Below are 16,368 nucleotides of genomic sequence, written 5' to 3' on the forward strand. Positions count from 1 at the left end.
GGAAAAACTCACGCATGCGCACGAGGGTTCAAGCATGTCTGACGTAAAAACATATGAATGAAATCCATATAGTTTTTGAAAAAAATAAAAAGGACCTATACTTTACGGACAGCCCTCGTATTGTAATATAAACTTAAGTGTAAAAATTATAATGTAAATGTTTCTGGTAAATTGACAAAAAAAAAAAGACAAAAAACAAAAACAGATACTATAATTTTGAGAACATTTATTGTGCAGATCTCAAAACTACATCTACAATTTGCCAGAAGATACATCTAAGGTGCAAGTCTAGATTTGATGTTTTGGTGAAAGAATTACGAGGTCTGTGAGAAAAGTATCTGACCTTTTTATTTTATGCAAAAAATATATGGATTTGATTCATATGTTTTTAAGTCAGCCAAGCTTGAACCTTCGTGCGCATGCATGAGTTTTTCCACGCCTGTCGGTTGCGTCATTCGCCTGTGGGCAGGCTTTGAGTGAGCACTGGTCCACCCCTCTCGTCGTCGTTTCATTGCGAGGAAATGGCAGAATGATTTGGGCTTTTTTTCCATCAGAATATTTTCAGAAACCGTTAGAGACAGGCAGCTGGAAACCATTCGAAAAATTTATCTGGCTTTCGGTGAAAATTTTACGGGCTTCACAGCGAGTAAGGAGTGTTACTACAGCTTTAAGGACTGCCCACAATGGTGCACGGCTCGCCGCGCTCTGAGCCGCCATCGAGAGGCAGAAACCACCACATCATTTCTAAATGGATCGCTGTGTGGAGCCGGGACCGTCGTGTGCAATTTCTCTGGTTATCACAAGAGCTGGACATCAGCCATTTTCCGGCAGATTTCACTTTTAACAAGAGATTTTGTCATGGAAAGCCGCACGGAGGCTTCGCGCGTCACGACCGATTCGCTGATGAAGCGAGACAAAGGAACACCTCCGTTTCGGAGTGCCAGACGACAAGTTGGGACAAGCCCAGCTCGCCACAATTTCTCTTATACTCACTCGACTGGTAAGCGCTGAAAGCCAAGATAGGCGTGTCCCAACTTGTCCCCTGGCACTCCGAAACGGAGGTGTTCCAACAGGACATGTTGTGGCATGACCACCTCGTCCACAATTACTCGGATAGTCACACAACTGAAAAGCCACCGAAAGCCGTCTGAATCTTCCGAATGGTGCAAGATCTGGGCATGTCAGGGCGTGTCTTGTGAGACTTCAACATCGAGCTGCTTTTGCTGCGCCACCAGCGTTGTGCCGATGAATTTCGCCGCCACTCTTGTCAGGGCAAAATCTTCTTTCACAGTGGAATGTGTTGAAAAAGTGCTGATGTCCACCTCTTCAGCGTGTTGATGCCGATGCAGGCTTACTTGTAGTTCCTAGGGTTTGTAAGAGTAGAATGGGAGGCAGAGCCTTCAGCTTTCAGGCTCCTCTCCTGTGGAACCAGCTCCCAATTCGGATCAGGGAGACAGACACCCTCTCTACTTTTAAGATTAGGCTTAAAACTTTCCTTTTTGCTAAAGCTTATAGTTAGGGCTGGATCAGGTGACCCTGAACCATCCCTTAGTTATGCTGCTATAGACTTAGACTGCTGGGGGGTTCCCATGATGCACTGAGTGTTTCTTTCTCTTTTTGCTCTGTATGCACCACTCTGCATTTAATCATTAGTGATTGATCTCTGCTCCCCTCCACAGCATGTCTTTTTCCTGGTTCTCTCCCTCAGCCCCAACCAGTCCCAGCAGAAGACTGCCCCTCCCTGAGCCTGGTTCGGCTGGAGGTTTCTTCCTGTTAAAAGGGAGTTTTTCCTTCCCACTGTCGCCAAGTGCTTGCTCACAGGGGGTCGTTTTGACCATCATTTGTATGACAGCATTTAGATCCTTTTCTATGCACAGTTTGAAAATATAGGCCTAGGATTTTCTATTACCTCAGCAGAACATAGAATTATAAGAATTTTATTTTGTGAAACCTAAACTCGTAACTCTAAAAGAGACCGATTTTGCATAATGACTCCTTTGAGGTTATTGTCTAGTATTGATTCAAATATATTTTGAGTCCTGAGTGTTCATTTTGGACAAAAGATACAATTAATGAGATTCTCAGTTTTTGTCACTGGCATGTAATAAAATGTGGGCTGAGCTAATCTGTTTTCCACATAGTTCAGTGAGATCAATTTTTGCAAATTACATTGTGATCTAGTCCCCTTTAAGTTAATGATAAGATTCAAATGTACTTTTCTCTATACAGTTAAAGCATCAGGCTGCCTTATCATTGCACACAAGCTACAAATCCACAATTATTTATCAGACTATAGATGGCGGTATTTCAATTATGGGGTAAATATTGTATATGATGATTTATTGCAGAAATTAATGACTAGTTGTGTTGCATTTGCTTTCACACATCCTCCCCACTGTGGAATTGATACTTCAGCTTTGGATTTGTGAATGGAATCAGCCTCCAGATCCTATTCTTGTCGATTTCATTTATACATTAAAGTTATATCAGCACATACGTACGTACATGAATGACTGGATGATACGTCTGGTATTACTGAGCTTTTTGCAGATGCTGGTGATCTTCTGACTTGCCAGCAGTTTGGCCTGACAGGCCTGCTCATGTTTGATGTTTTTGATACTAGGGGTGTAGATCGGCTCCTGTTATGACAAACTTTGCAAGAATGTATCTGGTGATGCACATGATTCAGTTTGCTATGTATCATATCACATACTTTTCTTTAATTCTGATCTTTCCTAAGTCATGCACCATACTCAGTGGTGGCTCCAGAGATTTTTTTTTTTCCTAGGTGGATGCAGGTAGATATAAACCTAAAATTGACCAAATTTTGAAGGGAGTCTCTCACATCGTGCAACATAAAAACACATAATGTGCAGCACAGTAAATTCATCCCCACACCAATGAGAATGTAATCCAGTTTGCGGACCCGGCGCCATGAGGGGGCGTTTGGGGGCGACGCCCCCTCATGTTATCAACCTCGCCCCCTCGGATATGAGAGTTATCAAAAAATAAAAATAAAAAAGAGAGAAAAAGAAATACTGGAAAATATAGTGCCTCACAGTTTCGCAGACTTTTTTAGTCCAATTTTGCATGCTTTTTTTTGTTTTTTACAGCGCATTGTGCTCTGTGTCCTCATCAAGCAGGTTGTTCTGTCGAGATGATGGGACACCTGTTGCGGTACCGCGAAGGGAGAGCACACGCATTTTGTTCTGCGTGTCTCTTTATAAGAATCTTCTCGCCCAGAAGAGAAAAGAGCACCACAACTACCCATAACTGTGTTCTTCACTCGGAAAAAGACACCTGCAGTGAGGTGTGAGTGGAAAAAGGAGCGACAGCGGCACTGTGCCAGGACGAAGAGGCGCGATCAGAGGAACTGTGAAATACTGGTCAGTCACTATTAATAATTTCTTATGGGTCCCTAACTCTCGTAGGTTCATCGTTAAAATTAAATTCGTTAGTTCTAAAAGCCATCATAATTATTTATAGGAAAACATTCTATTTTTATTTCTCAAACAAATGTTTGGGCCTGAAGAGAGGTTGGTCTTATTTTTCTACTAAGGTTTGAACTTTGAGAGTGTTTACACACGAGAGAAAAGTGAGGAAATGTTAATGCCTGTTTGAGAAAAGTGTATAGTGTGTAGTGAGAGGTTTTACAGCCTTAAAATGTCTATCAAATCAATTTTATTTATATAGCGCCAAATCACAACAAGCAGTTGCCCCAAGGCGCCTTATATTGTAAGGCAAGGCCATACAATAATTACGGAAAAACCCCAACGGTCAAAACGACCCCCTGTGAGCAAGCACTTGGCAACAGTGGGAAGGAAAAACTCCCTTTTAACAGGAAGAAACCTCCAGCAGAACCAGGCTCAGGGAGGGGCAGTCTTCTGCTGGGACTGGTTGGGGCTGAGGGAGAGAACCAGGAAAAAGACATGCTGTGGAGGGGAGCAGACATCAATCACTAATGACTAAATGCAGAGTGGTGCATACAGAGCAAAAAGAGAAAGAAACACTCAGTGCATCATGGGAACCCCCCAGCAGTCTACGTATATAGCAGCATAACTAAGGGATGGCTCAGGGTCATCTGATCCAGCCCTAACTATAAGCTTTAGCAAAAAGGAAAGTTTTAAGCCTAATCTTAAAAGTAGAGAGGGTGTCTGTCTCCCTGATCTGAATTGGGAGCTGGTTCCACAGGAGAGGAGCCTGAAAGCTGAAGGCTCTGCCTCCCATTCTACTCTTACAAACCCTAGGAACTACAAGTAAGCCTGCAGTCTGAGAGCGAAGCGCTCTATTGGGGTGATATGGTACTATGAGGTCCCTAAGATAAGATGGGACCTGATTATTCAAAACCTTATAAGTAAGAAGAAGAATTTTAAATTCTATTCTAGAATTAACAGGAAGCCAATGAAGAGAGGCCAATATGGGTGAGAGATGCTCTCTCCTTCTAGTCCCTGCTAGCACTCTAGCTGCAGCATTTTGAATTAACTGAAGGCTTTTCAGGGAACTTTTAGGATAACCTGATAATAATGAATTACAATAGTCCAGCCTAGAGGAAATAAATGCATGAATTAGTTTTTCAGCATCACTCTGAGACAAGACCTTTCTAATTTTAGAGATATTGCACAAATGCAAAAAAGCAGTCCTACATATTTAATATGCGCATTGAATGACATATCCTGATCAAAAATGACTCCAAGATTTCTCACAGTATTACTAGAGGTCAGGGTAATGCCCTCCAGAGTAAGGATCTGGTTAGACACCATGTTTCTAAGATTTGTGGGGCCAAGTACAATAACTTCAGTTTTATCTGAGTTTAAAAGCAGGAAATTAGAGGTCATCCATGTCTTTATGTCTGTAAGACAATCCTGCAGTTTAGCTAATTGGTGTGTCCTCTGGCTTCATGGATAGATAAAGCTGGGTATCATCTGCGTAACAATAAAAATTTAAGCAATGCCGTCTAATAATACTGCCTAAGGGAAACATGTATAAAGTGAATAAAATTGGTCCTAGCACAGAACCTTGTGGAACTCCATAATTAACCTTAGTCTGTGAAGAAGATTCCCCATTTACATGAACAAATTGTAATCTATTAGATAAATATGATTCAAACCACCGTAGCGCAGTGCCTTTAATACCTATGGCATGCTCTAATCTCTGTAATAAAATTTTATGGTCAACAGTATCAAAAGCAGCACTGAGGTCTAACAGAACAAGCACAGAGATGAGTCCACTGTCTGAGGCCATAAGCAGATCATTTGTAACCTTCACTAATGCTGTTTCTGTACTATGATGAATTCTAAAACCTGACTGAAACTCTTCAAATAGACCATTCCTCTGCAGATGATCAGTTAGCTGTTTTACAACTACCCTTTCAAGAATTTTTGAGAAAAGGAAGGTTGGAGATTGGCCTATAATTAGCTAAGATAGCTGGGTCAAGTGATGGCTTTTTAAGTAATGGTTTAATTACTGCCACCTTAAAAGCCTGTGGTACATAGCCAACTAATAAAGATAGATTGATCATATTTAAGGTCGAAGCATTAAATAATGGTAGGGCTTCCTTGAGCAGCCTGGTAGGAATGGGGTCTAATAGACATGTTGATGGTTTGGAGGAAGTAACTAATGAAAATAACTCAGACAGAACAATCAGAGAGAAAGAGTCTAACCAAATACCGGCATCACTGAAAGCAGCCAAAGATAACGATATGTCTTTGGGATGGTTATGAGTAATTTTTTCTCTAATAGTTAAAATTTTATTAGCAAAGAAAGTCATGAAGTCATTACTAGTTAAAGTTAAAGGAATACTCGGCTCAATAGAGCTCTGACTCTGTCAGCCTGGCTACAGTGCTGAAAAGAAACCTGGGGTTGTTCTTATTTTCTTCAATTAGTGATGAGTAGTAAGATGTCTTAGCTTTACGGAGGGCTTTTTTATAGAGCAACAGACTCTTTTTCCAGGCTAAGTGAAGATCTTCGGGTTATCTGCTTTAAGCTGCGAGTTTGTGAGTTATACCACAGAGTCAGGCACTTCTGATTTAAAGCTCTCTTTTTCAGGGGAGCTACAGCATCCAAAGTTGTCTTCAATGAGGATGTAAAACTATTGATGAGATACTCTATCTCACTTACAGAGTTTAGGTAGCTACTCTGCACTGTGTTGGTATATGGCATTAGAGAACATAAAGAAGGAATCATATCCTTAAACCTAGTTACAGCGCTTTCTGAAAGACTTCTAGTGTAATGAAACTTATTCCCCACTGCTGGGTAGTCCATCAGAGTAAATGTAAATGTTATTAAGAAATGATCAGACAGAAGGGAGTTTTCAGGGAATACTGTTAAGTCTTCTATTTCCATACCATAAGTCAGAAGGTATGATTAAAGTGGTGGGTGGACTCATTTACATTTTGAGCAAAGCCAATTGAGTCTAATAATGATTAAATGCAGTGCTGAGGCTGTCATTCTCAGCATCTGTGTGGATGTTAAAATCGCCCACTATAATTATCTTATCTGAGCTAAGCACTAAGTCAGACAAAAGGTCTGAAAATTCACAGAGAAACTCACAGTAATGACCAGGTGGACGATAGATAATAACAAATAAAACTGGTTTTTGGGACTTCCAATTTGGATGGACAAGACTAAGAGTCAAGCTTTCAAATGAATTAAAGCTCTGTCTGGGTTTTTGATTCATTAATAAGCTGGAATGGAAGATTGCTGCTAATCCTCTGCCTTGGCCCGTGCTACGAGCATTCTGGCAGTTAGTGTGACTCGGGGGTGTTGACTCATTTAAACTAACATATTCATCCTGCTGTAACCAGGTTTCTGTAAGGCAGAATAAATCAATATGTTGATCAATTATTATATCATTTACTAACAGGGACTTAGAAGAGAGAGACCTAATGTTTAATAGACCACATTTAACTGTTTTAGTCTATGGTGCAGTTGAAGGTGCTATATTATTTTTTTCTTTTTGAATTTTTATGCTTAAATAGATTTTTACTGGTTGTTGGTGGTCTGGGAGCAGGCACCGTCTCAGGGGGAGAGAAGCTGCAGAGAGGTGTGTAAGACTACAACTCTGCTTCCTGGTCCCAACCCTGGATAGTCACGGTTTGGAGGATTTAAGAAAATTGGCCAGATTTCTAGAAATGAGAGCTGCTCCATCCAAAGTGGGATGGATGCCGTCTCTCCTAACCAGACCAGGTTTCCCCAGAAGCTTTGTCAATTATCTATGAAGCCCACCTCATTTTTTGGACACCACTCAGACAGCCAGCAATTCAGGGAGAACATGCGGCTAAACATGTCACTCCCGGTCCGATTGGGGAGGGGCCCAGAGAAAACTACAGAGTCCGACATTGTTTTTGCAAAGTTACACACCAATTCAAAATCGTTATCTAGTTAAGTAGATCAATCTAACTGCGCAGATTAAACAGCTAACAGATACAGCAAAACACCGCTGTGCTCCAGAACAGGAAGTGATACAATACCGCAGTGAGAGCCAACCACCAGCAAGATTATAATAATTGTAAAAAATAACGCTGACTACTTCATGGATTTCGCCTATTGCGGGCTATTTTTAGAACGTAACTCCTGCGATAAATGAGGGACCACTGTATATCTACATGAAAGGTTTATCTTTGACCCGTTGTGTGACTGTCATGCCCAATTGCGCTGTGTTTGTGCTTGTGATGGAGGGCTGTATGTGGGGTTAATCTACTGTCTCGTGTCATTTCTCATATCAGTTGTTGGTTTGGTTTTGTGGTATGCAGGAGATCACTTGACCGAGGGTCTGTACGTTCAAATAATAATTAAAAAATACTGTCATCACTCTTTACTCTTACTGAGTCAGTCTCTTACAATGGTGTAGCCTAAATACATGAGCTTTCTTGGAGCGCACCCAATTCATTACGCATGCTCAGAGGCAGGTACCCTCCGGTGCATACGTTTTTTGTGGGGTGGGGGGACCCCGCCCCCTGTGATAAACTCATCGCCCCCTTAATATTTTTTTTCTGGTGCTGGGCCTGCCAATTTGTAAAGATTTAATCAAAAAGGTTTACATTTACACTTTGTCTGATGGTGTTAGTGTCTGACAGCAGCCCTCATGCTGCATACTGGTTAAATTTACTATATGTACAAACCAAACTCGTACCGAACCGTGACTTCTGTCTACCATGACACCTATATGATACCAAAACAAAATTCATACTTGCAAAAATCCAAGTTTGTTGCATTGTTTGAGTGACATGAAGTCATTATTGATGGCAGGTGTTAAGGAAACCACACCAGAATGTAACAACCTGATGCTGAAAACATATAATGTTGTGAATGAAAACTGGTTCTGGTTAAGGAATAATTTGATACGCCGGAGCGGCTGTTGTTTTTGAGGGTGTTTATAAGGAAAATTATCATTTCTCTACTTTACGCTGCTTCTGCTTGAAGCTTGTAGCAATGAAGTAGGGCTTTGACTCCCTGCTTTTCAGAAGCTGCAGGTCCACAATTTCTTCATTAACCCCCCTCCACATCGCCTGAATATGAAAGCTGCTGACGGTTTTGGGCTCGTAGTCAGACCTGTTCACTTCACCTCCATGAAGAACCTGCTAACAGATGGTCTGGTTGTTAGCTGTGTGTTTTTCCGATGCCGTTTAGATATTTATGGAGTATGTTCATGTCTGACTTGGTTTTTCTAATCATGTTTTTAGCTTTCTGGTTTGTAATGAATGTGATAAGCATTCCGGACAGATTGTCATGGTAACCTTTCTGCTATGGGAAAATATCAGACCGGAAATCAGCCAATCGGAGCACGCATACCATCGCAGCCATATAGTAAAACTGCATATTTCTGTTTACTCTTATTATCAAGCTTTTTTCTTCTATTAATCACTTTTAGGTGTCTTTCTTTTCACATTTTGTTGTAATTGTGGCCACTGTCTTGGTTTGTTGTAACTTGTCACTATTAATGTTGTCATTTTTTATTATTATACTTTGAAATCATTGTGAGGAGAGCAAATATCTATTTCCATATTAAAACTGTGTATATTCTTAATTATATGTGGCAGACTTGTACAACCCCAATTGCAGTGAAGTTGGGACATTGTATAAAATGTAAATTAAAAACAGAATACAATGACTTGCAAGTCCTCTTCAACTAATATTCAATTGACTACACCACAAAGACAAGATATGTAATGTTCAAGCTGATAAACGTTATTGTTTTTGTGCAAATATTTGCTCATTTTGAAATGGATGCCTGCAACACGTTTCAAAAAAGCTGGGACACGGGCAACAATGTTCAAAGAATACCTGCTTGGAACATTCCACAGGTGAACAGGTTAATTGGAAACAGGTGAGTGTCTTTATTGGGTATAAAAGGAGCATCCCCAAAAGGCTCAGCCGTTCACAAGCAAAGATGGGGTAAGGATCACCACTTTGTGAACAACTGCGTGAAAAAATAGTCCAACAGTTTAATAGCAATGTTTCTCAACATTCAATTGCAAGGAATTTAGGGATTCCATCTACAGTCCATAATATAATCAGAAGATTCAGAGAATCTGGAGAACTTTCTACACATAAACAGCAAGGCCGAAAACCAACATTGAATGCCCGTGACCTTCAATCCTTCAGGCGGCACTGCATTAAAAACCAACATCATTGTGTAAAGGATCTTACCGCGTGGGCTCAGGAACACTTTTTTTTTTTAAATATTTATTTCATTCATTTAAAAGAAAAAAAAAACAGAAATTAATATATTACAAGACACTGAATGAAAAGGAGCAGAGGGAAGAACAAGTCTTATATTTTCTGCTCCTTTTTACAATACAATCATTCAATTTTAAGCATCATTATTCAACATTATTTAACAGATTACATTTTTTGACTTTGTCACATACCACTGACTTATTTCATAATTTTAGCCATTATTTAAAAGATTACATTTTTAACAGGTTACATTTTAGACATTATTAACAGGTTACATTTTAGACTTTGTCACAACCCACTGACTTATTTCATAGTTTCATACTTACTTAATACATCTAGTTTAATACATTTTTTAAAATAATTTAAGCGACCTTGATTCTTTGATTTCTTTGTTGAGGTTGTTCCATAATTTTACACCATTCACTGCAATACTCCGTTCCTTTACTTTGGTTCTGAATCTTGGTTTTTAAAGACTTCTATTCCTTTCAAATTATAACTACTTACTCTTTTTTCAAACAGATTTTGAATGTTTATTGGTAAGGTATTTTTATTAGCTTGGTGCATTGTAATATTTTCAAATCAACTAAATCATGAAATTTAAGTACCCTATACTTAATGAATAATGGATTAGATGGATCTCTAAAACGAATATTGCTAATCATTTTTAAAGCTCTTTTCTGCAGAATAAATAATGGTTGTGTATATGTTTTACATGTTGATCCCCAGATTTCTACACAGTAAGTTAAATATGGGACAATCAATGAATTGTACAATGTTAATAAACCATAACTATTTAACGAAAATTTTACTTTATGCAAAACAGCAATGGCTTTCGCTATTTTTCCTTTCGTGTAATTTGTGACTTCCATGTAAGATCTTCATCAATCATGACTCCTAGAAATTTCGTTTCTTTTACCTTTTGTATGTCCATTCCATCTATTTTTAATGACACATCATTTTTTCCCACTCTGTCATTAAACAATATGAAATTTGTCTTATTAAGATTTAGTGACAATCTGTTTATATCAAACCAATGTTTAACTTTTTCCAACTCTGTATTTATCACTTGTACTACTTCCTGTATATCTGATCCAGAGTAAAATAATGTTGTATCATCAGCAAATAATATGCTGCCAAGTACTTTAGATACATTCACAAAGTCATTGATATACAAAATAAACAGTTTGGGTCCAAGTACCGACCCTTGTGGTACTCCATAAATAATGTTACACAGTTCTGATTTAGTATTATTTATCTGAACAAACTGTTTGCTATTTTCTAAGTAGCTTTTTACCCACTGATGTGCAATACCTCTAATTCCATATTGTTGTAACTTACGAAGCAATCTTGAGTGGTCGATAACATCAAAAGGTTTTTTCAAGTCGATAAAAATACTTACAAAATAATCCTTATCTATTGTTGTTGATATTTTCTCTGTTAATTCCATAATTGCCATAGCTGTTGAATGTTTTGTTCTGAATCCATACTGAGCATTATTTAAAATATGTTTCTCAATGAATTTGTCCAACCTTGTCACAAAAACATTTTCCATAATTTTAGAAAACTGTGGAAGCAATGACACTGGCCTGTAATTGTAAAAATTATGTCTTTCTCCATTTTTATATAATGGGACTACCTTGGCAATTTTCATTTCATCTGGGAAAATTCCTGTTGACAGAGACAGATTACAAATGTAAGTGAATGGTTCAGTAACAGTTTCTGTTATACTTTTTACAGTCATCATATCTAAATCTTCATAGTCAGTTGATCTTTTGCTTACACAGTTTTTTACAATATTTCTTATTTCATCTTTTTCCACATTGTCAAGGAAAATACTATTGACCGTATTTACAAGTGTATTTAATTTATCTTCTACTATTAGTTTATTTCCCACCAGACTTGATCCCACATTTGAAAAATAATCATTAAACTCATTTGCAACTTCTTTTATGTCATATATCTCTTTATTTTCCTTGATAAAGTATTTTGGAAAAGTTCATTTCGCTCCATCACTTTCAATCGCACTATTTATAATTCCCCATGTTACCTTTATATTATCTTTACTCTTATTTAATTGTTCACAATAAAAATCTTTTTTTTTGTTTCCTAATTATTGTCGAGTTTTTATATTTTTTGTATCTGTGTTCTGTTTCCTTTGTTTGCATTTTTAAAAAGCACCTATATAAATAGTTTTTCTTTACACAAGCATTTTTTATTCCCTTAGTCACCCATGGTTTATTTACTCTTTTCTTACTAACTTTTATTAATTTACAGTTTTTAGTATATGATTTCATCAGTATTTTCATAAATGAATTATATGCTACATTAACGTCGCCGACATAAACTTCTTCCCAATTTAGATTTTTAAGGTCATAATTTAATGCCTCTAAGGCTTTTACTGACTTATCTCTTTTAAAATTTATAACAGTTTTTTTTTCTTGTACCAATTTTTGTATTTAAATATTGAAAAAACTGGTAAATGATCACTAAGATCTGTCATCAAGATCCCATTCTTAATAATTTCATCTGTTCTGTTTGTGAATATATTGTCAATTACAGTTGCACTTTGCGATGTAATTCTGGTTGGTTTTGTTATCAAGGGGAATAAACCCAAACTATACATTGAATTCACAAAATCACTTGTTCTTTGGCAACTGGAGCTTTCTATATTAATGTTAAAGTCTCTACATTTTTTTTTTTTTGATGGAATAATTCTATTATTTTATCTGTAAATTTCACAATGCAAGAGTCTGGTGCTCTGTATACACAACTGATTAGAATATTCTTAGATGTTTCATGTACAATTTCCACTGTTACAATTTCTATGACATCTATAATTGTCATTTCTTCTACAATTGTACATGTCAGATCTGTTTTTGTGTACAAAGCAATACCTCCGCCTTTTTTTTATCTCTTCTGTTTACAAAATACAGCTCATATCCCTCCATTTGAGCATCAGCCATGAGGTCATCTTTAAGCCAAGATTCTGTGATTGCTACAATGCTGAATCTATTTTTAAACTGATTTAAATCTTTTATTTTTGACATTTTACAATACAAGCTTCGGCTGTTTATATGTATGAGTGACAGGGTATCTTCTGTAATTTTTTCACTATTTAGCTGTTCTTCCATATAATACTCACAACCAATTGTTTTTAAGTCAAATATACTTTCATCAATGTTGGTGTCTATGTCATATATTTTATCATCTGTTTCCATGTTTGATATGATTTTTGTTGGTCAAATTACCAACTGGTGTCATACTTAATTGTCTATTCAGGTCTGTATTTTGTAAGGTCATCCATGTTTTTGATTTGTATACCATTTGTTCCTTCTTTCACTCTAATCCACACCCTACAGTTCCAGACCCATGTAGCAACAATGTGTTTCTGTTTTTTAGTAGTCTTGCTTCCCTAGCAATATCTGCATTTTTTTTCGTTAGATGCTCATTTATATATACATTTGTTCCTTTCAGATTCTTTGCCTATCTTAATAATTCATTTTTGTATTTTCTGCTTATAAATCATATAACAATGTTAGATAGTTTATTTTTACTATCTTTGGATGGAATAGTATGACAGTCTGATATAGTGTCTTGATTGATGACAACACCTTTTCGATATAAGATTTGTAACTTGTTCCAATGTTTGAAATTCTTCAGGTGGTGCATTCTCCCCATTGGCTCCACTTGAATCCACTACCCTTGCATAAGACCGATGTTTTATTTCTAAACCAGATATAACATTGTCTTTTCTAGAGTATTGTTCAAGTTCATCCACACGTTCAAGCTTCTTAATAATCTTGTCCTTCTCTTTAACAAGATTTTTGAGCTCTTTTTTTCTTTATTTATTTCATTCATTTAAAAGAAAAAGACAAAAAAGCAGAAATGAAATTTACAAGACTTTGAATGAAAAGGAGCAGAGAGAAGAACAAGTCTTATATTTTCTGCCCCTTTTTACAATACAATCTTTCAATTTTTTTTATTTTCTGGGCCTCCCCCCCGCGGGGTGGGGGGGTGGTGAGCAGAGCCGCTCATGACTGGACTGGGGCGCGGCCGGATATGCGGCTGCCCCTCTCCTGCCACGCAACTCATGTTTGTGGAGAACCTGGTGCTAAATCACTTGCAGACGACCTGATTCTTTAATCTCCTCCGTCAACTTGTGTAGACATGTCTTTTGATATACAGTTTAATGAGGTCTTTATCTCCTCTATGTCTTCCTCAAATTTATCTGTTTTCTTAGGTGGTGCCATGTTGACTATTGTGGTTTAATACTGGCCACTATTAATTGTGAAACAATTCTCACTTATAGTCTCCAGCACCACAGGTCCGGTCGCCCCACACTAACCCGCCCGATGTTAACCTCGGATATAGCCACCACTAGTCTCGGTCGTAGCCGCCGGCAGCCTCGGATGTAGCGGCCGTTAGCCTCGGATGTAGCCGCCGCTAGCCTTGGTAAAATTATAAAATTCTCTGTGATATCAGGTTCAAACATTCAGGGATGTTGAAGATTTTGAACAAGCGCAGCTATTAAGCGTTCCAGTTAATAGTTTTGACCTTAAATTGATCCACAGAAGGCATTTTACTCATTCAAACACCTCCAGCCTGGTTTGGAAATCTTTCCAATTTCTATCTAGAAGGTTCTTCCAGAACCTTCCAGAAACTTCAGAAAACCATTGTCGGTTAACACAGTTCATTGCTCATCTACAAGTGCAAGTTAAAACTCTACCATGCAAAGCGAAAGCTATACATCAATATCAAACAGAAACACTGCCACCTTCTCTGGACCCGAGCTCATTTGAAACGGACAGACGCAAAGTGGAAAAGTGTGCTGTGGTCTGATGAGTCCACATTTCAAATTGTTTTTGGAAATCATGGACGTCGTGTCCTCCGGACAAAAGAGAAAAGAGTCCATCCCGATTGTTACCAGCGCAAGGTTCAAAAGCATCTGTGATGGTATGGGGGGTGTGTTAGTGCCCATGGCACGGGCAACTTACACATCTGTGATGTCACCATCAATGCTGAAAGATACATCCAGGTTTTGGAGCAACACATGCTGCCATCCAAGCAACGTCTTTTTCAGGGACGTCCCTGCTTATTTCAGCAAGACAATGCCAAGCCACATTCTGCACGTGTTACAACAGCATGGCTTCATAGTAAGAGTGTGGGTACTAGACTGGGCTGCCTGCAGTCCAGACCTGTCACCCATTGAAAATGTGTGGCACATTATGAAGCGCAAAATATGACAACGGAGACCCTGGACTGTTGAACAACTGAAGTCGTCCATCAAGAAAGAATGGGAAAGAATTCCACCTACAAAGCTTTAACAATTAGTGTCCTCAGTTCCCAAACACTTATTGAGTGTTGTTAGAAGGAAAGGTGATGTACCTCAAACATACCACTGTATTCAATTGAATATAGGTTGAAGAGGATTTGCAGATCATTGTATTCTGTTTTTATTTACATTTTACACAACGTCCCAACTTCATTGGAATTCGGGTTGTACTAGAGGAATGTGCACAGATGTGGAGGTGTGGTTTATGATATCAAATGCAAATGTCTGTTTTCTTATGGTGTTATGGTGAGTCTACTTAAGCATCTTGGGCCCGAGCTTGAGTCCCATCAAGCCCCAATCTGGGGCTGCACATGATTTCAGAAGAACATGTCAAATGGGACACTTATCATGCATTTCCACTTACAAAGCTGAAGCAACTTATAAATATAACATTGGAAAATGTCATTTCTGTGTTTTTGTCTAGAGCTCAGAGCAGGTCACTGCTTTCTGCCGCAGTATCCATGACATAAATCCCCTGGAGTGCCCAACGTCGTCCTCGTCGTCTTCGTCTTCATCATCTCTTTCCCCCAGTCCCGTGTCAGCTGTGTCGCCCACAGGAGGCACCGCCACCCCAAGACAACTGACCCATGCAGACAAACTGCGCAAGGTCATCACTGAACTGGTGGAGACGGAGAAAACATATGTCAAAGTTAGTACACACACTCTATGAAGTACAGTCAAAGGAGCTGCAAGACTTTGGGGATACTGAACACAACACTCAAACTACACTGTAAAATAGAACAGATTTTAAACAAGGAGGACACATGACGCCTCTGCCTCAAATCATCACATCCGTGATCAGCGGCCAAGAATGTATACTTCATGGCATTCGTGACTTGCCATCGTTATGTGTAAACGCAACTTAAGATTTTATTCAGATCATGTACTTAATGAAACATTGTACAATTTTTGGTAAATTTGTTGGTGGTGTCAAACGTATTTTAGCTAATGTCTCCTCGGTGTTGTCAAGTTAAACTCAGTCGCAAGGAACACTAAAAGCATGCCTTTCAAAGTAAAAGTATTTGCTAGCATTAAACATTTTATTGTGAAACGGTGTGAGCAACATGAATTATCTGCTTTGTTACCAGTAACATCAGCAAGCCACACCATCTTGGAAGTATGAATGTTACAACATTGATCAAAATAAAGGTTTCAAAATAAAGGTTTTGAAAATGAATCCCCAAAATTTTCTTCATAAAGGATGCACATCGTCCCATGCGCAAGCCACATCCAAAAGCTGAGGTCAATCTAATAAACAGTTGGAGATATTCATGTATATAGAAAGTTATTTATGTATTTGTTTTCATTTGAAAATAGTTTGCAATTAAGATCCTATTTTGTTTTGTATATTGACAAAA

General features: G+C 38.3%; 1 protein-coding gene across 2 annotated transcripts in view; it reads left to right on the forward strand.

Annotated features, from left to right (window-relative positions):
* Window positions 1-16,368, forward strand: part of tiam1a (TIAM Rac1 associated GEF 1a) — a 180,201-nt gene that overhangs the window by 145,791 nt on the left and 18,042 nt on the right. For both annotated transcript variants that reach the window (XM_034178322.1, XM_034178323.1), the window contains one exon: window positions 15,435-15,659. In XM_034178322.1, the coding sequence (XP_034034213.1) occupies window positions 15,435-15,659 (225 nt within the window). The remainder of the gene's footprint in view (window positions 1-15,434; window positions 15,660-16,368) is intronic.

Source organism: Thalassophryne amazonica, chromosome 9 (assembly GCF_902500255.1).
Source record: "Thalassophryne amazonica chromosome 9, fThaAma1.1, whole genome shotgun sequence".
In the NCBI taxonomy this organism is placed as follows: Eukaryota; Metazoa; Chordata; class Actinopteri; order Batrachoidiformes; family Batrachoididae; genus Thalassophryne; species Thalassophryne amazonica.